This window comes from Protopterus annectens, chromosome 15.part0 (assembly GCF_019279795.1).
Source record: "Protopterus annectens isolate FY-2018-M chromosome 15.part0, PAN1.0, whole genome shotgun sequence".
Lineage (NCBI taxonomy): Eukaryota > Metazoa > Chordata > Ceratodontiformes > Protopteridae > Protopterus > Protopterus annectens.
The window spans coordinates 717,653,679-717,661,852 of NC_056749.1; the positions used below are offsets into that span (position 1 = coordinate 717,653,679).

Sequence of the window (8,174 nt, forward strand, 5' to 3'; positions counted from 1 at the left end):
TAGAAAATGGAAATCGAAGTCTAAGCCAACTGTACCTGAAATGGTGACTATTGTAGCAGGCATAAAATAATGACATGGGTAGGAGCAAACTAAACAGAAAAAAAATGAAATTGTGGGAACAATACATGCAGAATGATGTTTTGAAGGAGAGAGGTTTTAAGTAAGGCAGGGATTGAGCAATTTATAGATGTTGGATTGATTGTATAAAAGCATGGATGTGATGTATAATGTTTGCAACTGTGAACATGGTAACATGGTTTGTTTGGTTTATTTTCTTTTATATAAATGTTTGTGTGCCTATTTAAGTGATAATTTAATAAAGGTGTTAAAAATGAGAAAGTTGCAGAAAGGAACCATTTGGAGCGCCAAGTACTGTTGTTGACATTGTCACAGTTCAACCCACATAATTATTCATGTGTGTAAACAAATTGCATCTGCATAAAAAAAAAATCAGTAGTCTGCTTTGAACTTCATCCCCCTCCCCCAAGAATTGCATACAGTACAGTTCAGGAAATGATGCTGTCCCTCAGGCTACCCCCACCATCACAAGTTGAACCTGGATCTCTAACTTTCGAACCTAGTGATCTGCAAATTTAGTCATGCTTTATTCTAAGCATGCCTGTTTTTAGTTGCATTCTGCTTTTAACTGTTGCTGGGCATCAAAATAATAGAGCTTGAGATATACACAGGATGTGCACTTTGCATTAGAGATTGTTTGATTTTAAAATCAAGTCATACCTAACCTACAGCATGAAGTATGTATGCACTACACAACCCACAAATGCTGTAATTGAATTAATGTTTAAAATTGTTCTCCTTATATGGTGTACTGTGATGAATTGGAGCAGTGTAAACAGGTGCAGCTGCATGTTTAAAAAAAACAAAGCAAAGATTTATTTTTTTATTCATTCACCTGGTGACTGAACTGGTCTGTTGACTCTCTTCAGCCATGACCTGAGCTCAGAGAGCAAAAAATATGTCATGGTCTTTCTAATCAAAAATATTTACAGAACGAGTACATAACGAAAATCGGAACACAGTGGTAAGGTTTGATGCAGAAGTAGGGTAAGATTAAAAGATCCAGTCAGTACGCATTGAGGAAAAAAGGGGAAAAAACACTGTATATAAAATGTATATGTATAGACACACAATTCAAGCTAAGAAATGCATCAAATGCAGTGCAATCATACATATAATACATAAACTCCTATATACATATGAAATGTTTGTTTACAGTGCCATATTAAGATGCTGAGAAATGTTGCTTAAATGTATTCTGTTTTTTCATGATATGGGATGGCAAGTTTTGCTAACTGTTGTCATGGTAGCAGTTACAGGTAGATTCAGTAAGGAGATGCTTATCAAGTGCATCTTAGAAGATTTTAATGGGTTTCTAGATTTTGATATCAGTAAAGAGGTGGTTCCATGTAGCAGGTCCAAGACTTGTCTTGTGTATTTTTGAGTACATAAGGGTTGGTTTGTAAAGGTAGTTTCGCTGTTAAAGGGGGTCGCGGCCATGTTTTAGAACCTTGTAAATTGAGTATGTAGAAGAAAAGTGGCCCTATGAGGCACAAAGCCAATTGGGATGTTGAAGAAAATTGAAGTGGTGCATCTGGGGCTCTGCTAATAGAATAACTCTTGCAGGTATTATTTTCAGTAGTCTGTATTCTGAGAGTGTTATTGGGCTGTATGCATTCCAGTTTGGCTATTAAAATATTTTTAGCAGTGGCTCTGCAAGCAGTGGGTGAAAGATGACTGATTTTGTAACATAGTTTGAGCAAGGACTTTAGTAGTAAAAAAAAAGAAATCTACAGTTGTGGAGAAGGAAAGGGGTAGGGTCTTTTTCTCGTCCCCTTCACAGGGATGTAATCTAATGTTAGTGTGTCAGTAACTGTTTTATGCAAGCCTTCCTTCCTAGACTGTGCTGTTGGAGTGCTCCTGTGTTTTTTAAAGTTGGGTAAGCATTTAATGTTGGATAATCTAGCATTTAGTATGAAATATGGCCTTGCATAGGTCAGATTTTGACATGGTTTTCAATTGTTTGTTGACCAGTGTAGTTTTTTTTTCTCACTTTAAAACCTGCCTTAAGCATGTGCATCACCTTGTGTGTCCTGTACCCTTAAAGTCATGAATAGTGAAGATAACACAAAGAACCATCTTTTGGTTCTGGTGACAATTTCTTTTGCAGACTTGCTTTGAGAAACTTGAATTTACCTGTTTACCTATCTGAACAATTAAAATTAATTTCTACCTTAAAAAATAATTTATTTTTATTTTAGGATATAATAGATACCGGGAAAACAATGCGAACACTGCTTGCAATGCTTAAGAACTACAACCCACAGATGGTGAAAGTTGTCAGGTAGGTTAATTCATGCGTTGTTTCTCAGTTTAACTGTTCTTTACGCTAGTACGTTATCCAGCATTTCAGGCACACAGTTGTACGAGTACAGTCGAAGCAATTAAAATTGTTTTGCAAGTTCTTCTTTGCTTTGAAAAGATGGCGTACACCCTTAGGGTGGAGGAGGATCCTTCTAAGAGATGCACAGTTGTGGTCTTGCATTACTAAATTAGTTAATATGACAAGGCTTCAGCAGTATGTTAATGCTCAAATCTTTGGAAATTATATAAGTCTTGTAAGACAAGATTGAAAACTGTGCTGTTTCCATAATGTAAAAAAAAAACTGCTAAAAAATTGACACAGGTTAGGATTGACGATACTAAGGAGTAGTAAATCCATTTTGTACCATATGGCTGTGAACGCTTTGAGTAGTAGTGCATGTAAATGAAAGCCAGAAAGTATTGGAGTACTGCTATTGAGAAGCTGCCACATTTAAAATGATACAGAAGGTTTAATGGAGGAAAAATCTGCAGGAACCCAGTACACCAGCTCCATTGCCAACAGTGCAGGGAGAAGTGGACAATGAAGGTGTTGTATTTTGAGAGGATCAACTAACTATTCATTTTATTTGATCCTTTATGTGCTGGTAGAGTGCATGATGACCTGAATGAGCCTGGGTTCACTCTCTTCTAATCTTGACCTTTCAGCAGATTGTGGTCTGAGCACTAAGCTGCAGCTGCCTGGTAAGTTGACTGTCCACGGGAAAGATTACAGTGGTGTCCTTTCAGTCAGGTCTCCCTAAGGAAGTCTTTGAGACTGTTAGGATATCGTCATCTTTTGGCACCTGCAAGATGAAGTGGAATAGTTTGGGATGTGACATCAACAGTGACCATCAACTAAGCTAATGTTCACTCTGCCTGTAGGCTAGCCTCATCACTAAGTATATAATTTGCTTTCTCAGCTTGAAAGTTTTCAGCCATCTTTTTTAGTAAAGACCTCAATTGTAACTCGTAGTACAGAAGATCATCTTGGTGTATCATAGCCTGTCAGAAGTCAGAACTCTGTCCTAGCATAGACTGCGCAAACCATTTTGAAGGGGATCTTTTAATTTTAGCTACCAGGAAGAATCCATGTCTACCTTTGGACCTGAGCTCATGATGGAGTTTGCTTTTTAAAAAGTAGGTATGGAGCTGAAGCTTTGCGTCTTGTAAAATTAGCTTCCTGGTAACTTAACTCCATCAAGCAGATATCTGATGATGTGGAGTGTCTGTCTCTGTGCCTGTCTGTCTCTGTGCCTGTCTGTCTCTGTGCCTGTCTGTCTCTGTGCCTGTCTGTCTCTGTGCCTGTCTGTCTCTGTGCCTGTCTGTCTCTGTGCCTGTCTGTCTCTGTGCCTGTCTGTCTCTGTGCCTGTCTGTCTCTGTGCCTGTCTCCATCTGTGTAATTCCTGATCCCTGGCACATCTTGGTTTCTTGCCAAGCCTTTTTGCTGGTCTCTGAAGTGTCCCACAACAAATCTTGTTTTTCTTTTTTTTTCTGGATACTGAAAAGTACGAGAAGGGAGCTTTATACCCTGAATGATGTAGTCTTTTGCTTTTACTTTTGTCATGCTTTTGAGTACAGCACAGTTAGTTATTTTTCTGTGGCTGCAGTAGTTTTGCAGTTAGAGAGATCCTATCCAGATAGGTTGCTACTTCCATTGTCCTTTTTTTACTGAAAGCCTAGTGGATTCATGGCCAGCATTTGAAAATGACACAATTGGTGAGGTTCACTTTTATTGTATATGTTGGGGTCATGTCCACTGTGGCATGTCTGCTATGGCCCCCAGGTCATTAATGCATACAACTATACATCTAATATTAGGAGTCCTTCTGTTTGGGTCTTTGATTGTTGCTGGTGTACATATTTATCTCACTGTATGGAGCTTTTTTCCCTGGTCCTCTGCTGAAAAGGGGTTGCTTTTTACCCATTTGGACTTTCCTGATACACGCCTCCTAAGCATAGGAGCTTCATTTGTTTGTCCTTCACTGGCACATACTGTGATATTGCATGCCAAAAGAAAGAGAGCAGGTAACCCGTGCACCCCTTTCTGCTGCTTACATGAATCAGATCTTGATTCTTATTTTTATCAAGGAAAAAACTACCTACGTTTGATACTTTGAAAAAATGTAAAGCTGTTTAAGTGTTGATGAGTTCGGCAACATATCAAGAAACAGAATACTTGCGTGCATCCTCGGTAATACAGACTCCAGAAGCAGAGAGGTAATTTTACTCTTCAGGATCCTAGGCAGGAAAACATTTAAAGTGTGTAGTTCTGGAAAAAATACAAGGAATTGAGGACACCAGTCTGCTGGAATGAGCCCAGAAGTAAGCCACATGAAAGGGAAATTATATGATCAGGACCTAAAAGATCTGCATTTCTTCTTACTAGGGAGTAGAAGAGACAGGTGTGTGGTATTTATATACACAATCATTTCAGAGAGATGTAAAGAGGGTCATTTTGAACAGGAATGGCTTGAGTGGGGAAGAGAAACTCAGGCTGCAGATTTAAGGGCTAAATGTTCCCTGGATACTTGAAAATACATCTTCAGAGACAGGGTGAAGGGGTCCTTGGGATGTACTTAAAGATGGGTGGCTTGTAAGAAGTCTAAGGAACTTAAGTGCTATCCTTGGAACATTGAAAATTTAAGTGTGATTTGGGGAAACACGTACTAACATTGAAATTGTAATATCTGAGTATTCCTGGTCTTTTCCAAGGTACTGATCTCAGAGTAAAGTTGTATCCCCACCCCCAGCAGAGGTGCAATTAAGGTATTATGGAGAGTTTCAAAAAGGTCAGTTTTGTTAACTAGTCTTTGAGATTAATTTTCAAAAGTATCAAGACTTATAGTATTGATGAGGGATGCCACAAAGCACTAAAGTGGCACATAGAGCAGGTGGAGAATGGGTGAGAGTGGTGGAGGGGAATGTAGGATGTTAAATGCTCTTAAAGAGATGACTAGATAGTGTATCTTTATGCTCTTAGGCTGATGTAATGTATCCTGCATCTGGGGTTCTCGCAGAGATTTTTTGATTTAGCTAGGCATCACCTTCAGTATAAGTTGCCTTTTAGATTTTCTTGCGCACACATTAGTGTTTGCCAAGATGTCTGCTGTGGCCCTGCAGGAGGAAGCTTTGTTCCCATATATAGATGAGTGGTTCCTGGTGGTCTTGTTTGAGGGACTCATTGGTGTAGCATCCCTGGAATTATGCACCTCTGGTTGCACTTCCTGGGAATAACCATTAAATGGGAGAAGTCCTTTTATCCTCCTCACAGAGGATTACCAGCATTGATTTGTAGCTGAACTCGCTCCTTTGTCGAGCATTCCTCCCCATAGAGAGGGTCCAGAATGGAATGAATTTGGCATTTGGAGTTTGGATATAATGGAGGATCCAGTGTCAGTCTCTACTACACTTGTTAGACTTTCTGGCCACTATGATTTTCATGGAGCCTTTTGCACTATTGGAGGAGTTGGTGTTTCAGTAGCTTCTGCACAGTGTGTGCTATTGCAGAAAAAACATGCACTAATGGGTTGTCCTAATGTCGGACCATTGTTATAGGGCTGTGTAGTGATGGGACATCTCAGGTTCCATGTGGGCCTTCTATTCCATGATTGGCTTTGGTTGGTACTTTGGTAGTGTGGTTAGCTCACTTGGACAATGTCCCAATTCAAGTGGAAATACCCCTAAAAGGCAGCTGCATTTTAGCCAGTTGGAGCAGAACACAGGCCTAGCTGTGGGCTCCTCCTAATTTAGTCCAGAAGTCAGTCCTGTCTATGGTACCCAAACAGGCAAGGTAGCACATGACAGAAAATGCCCACCTTGCAGTGGGCCTTAAAAGATAGATGCATTATTAATGATAGCTCACATCCTATGGATTTGCTTAGTTCCTCCTTCAGCTATATCTTGGGAGTTAAAGAAATTTATTTTTTATTGAATGTGAAATTCTGTTCAGCCAGAGCCTGTTTCCAATTTAGGTCCAGGGAGAGTATCTCCAGCAAAAGCAATATGATAGGTAACCTTTACAACTGATCTTGCACTGTAGAACACATCCTGCATGGTGGGACACCAACAACAGTAGTATGAGCTTGTGATTATTAGGGCAGACACAAGAGTAACAGGCATTGCATATGTTAGTAAGAGGGGAAGGGAAGGCGTGCAATATTTTGAGTATCTCCTACATTCAACTGAAGAGACTAGAAATCATCTTTTTAACCTTTTTTTTTTTTTTTTTTTTTTTTTATCAGCTGTAGTTGAGAGACTGTACATAGGAAAGCAGGCCACGTGAGTGACATTGTAATACTTTGAACAGGCTAAGGTTTCATTATCACTGTGTTAGAGTACACCCCATGTGTTACATTCTTATTTTTATGTAGCTTGACTAACTGTAGTAGAACACTGGTTGATCTGAACCATTTATAAGTTCATCCCGGGTGCTTGAAAGAGCTTATATAAAGTACAAATTTGTAGTAAAGCAAACAGAATAGCAGGAAAATAACAAGAGGGCCAGTACACATGATGTATAAATTTTGAACATAACATTTGTATTATAACAGTCCACCAGGAAAATAAGAGAATTGGTGCAGATACAATATAAAGTAAAAGTAAGATTTAAACAGTAATCATAAGGAAGGCAATCCCCCCCCCGCCCCGTATGGTTAATTACCAGAAAACAGATTGTACTTTATATAATTTCCTTGCTGTGCAGAGGAAGGGAAGGTTTTACCCATCTTTTTATAAGCTTAACCTCTTGCATGCTTTAGCAGAATAATTTGTCTTCCTACATGACATACAGTAGAGTTAGGGAAATCTATAGTTGTTATTGTTGGCTACTGGCTGCAGTCTTATATAGGCAATTCTCAGTCCTTCTGATGTCCTCAGCTGCTGTAAGAAGCATATGCACAATGTGGTGCAACTTTTCATAACAGACGTTTTGAGAGAAAGAGAAACAGTATACATATGATACTTAGTTGATTTTTTTCTTCTTTTTGGATAGTGGTCCTCTTACTGGAAGTCTTTTCTGTAAATGCAACATCTTTAGATGCAGTACTGTTTTAGTCTTTTGCACAGCACAGAAAGAAAACTAATTTTTAATACTCTGGAGTCATGGATGTTATGCTTAGAACACCAGGTACTGAAACAAGGGAGTAAAGAGGTAAGCATGTAGTGCAAGTTGAGATTGTAGAACCTGAACATGATGATGCGCTCTGTCAATGTAATGATGGCTGTAACACTTAGGAGTGTGGCTTCACTGTAAAACTACAGAATGTAGTATAGTATTTCAGTCTTGGACACAGTACTTAGAACAAGTGCTAACTTAATCATGTTGCAGGATTAGGGCTTTGATAGTGTTAATGTTGCTACAGTATACCAAATCAAGAGGGTAGCAATACAGCAGCAGTCATGAGCAAATGTAATGCAAGTAGGCATTTTTGCTTCAGTGAAAAGAAAAAAGATAAACTTCATGATATATGGAAAAACAAAAGATTGTCCATATTTTGATGCCTAATTACAGGAAGGTGCTGTATTGTAAAGGAAGAAACAAGGAATTATTTAAGCAAAGTTATGAGATGAACATGTATGAAAGACGGTCAAGGGAACAATACAAGAATTATTTTTCATAAGCTGTATAAGATGTGTGTGACTCACACTACCAACATTTGTGTCACTGGGAAGGAACAAATAAACTTCTGATATGCCTAGCCTGATTAATGTAAATGAGAACTAAAGTAGAATGTGGGAACAACATAAATCCATAGGACAACATTATGCTGCTATGACGCACCCCATGGCAGCCA

The 8,174-nt window shown here is 38.9% G+C and overlaps 1 protein-coding gene across 2 annotated transcripts in view; it reads left to right on the forward strand.

Annotated features, from left to right (window-relative positions):
* The window catches only part of HPRT1 (hypoxanthine phosphoribosyltransferase 1), a 701,758-nt gene that overhangs the window by 609,387 nt on the left and 84,197 nt on the right, over positions 1–8,174 (forward strand). For both annotated transcript variants that reach the window (XM_044057582.1, XM_044057580.1), the window contains one exon: positions 2,280–2,362. In XM_044057582.1, the coding sequence (XP_043913517.1) occupies positions 2,280–2,362 (83 nt within the window). The remainder of the gene's footprint in view (positions 1–2,279; positions 2,363–8,174) is intronic.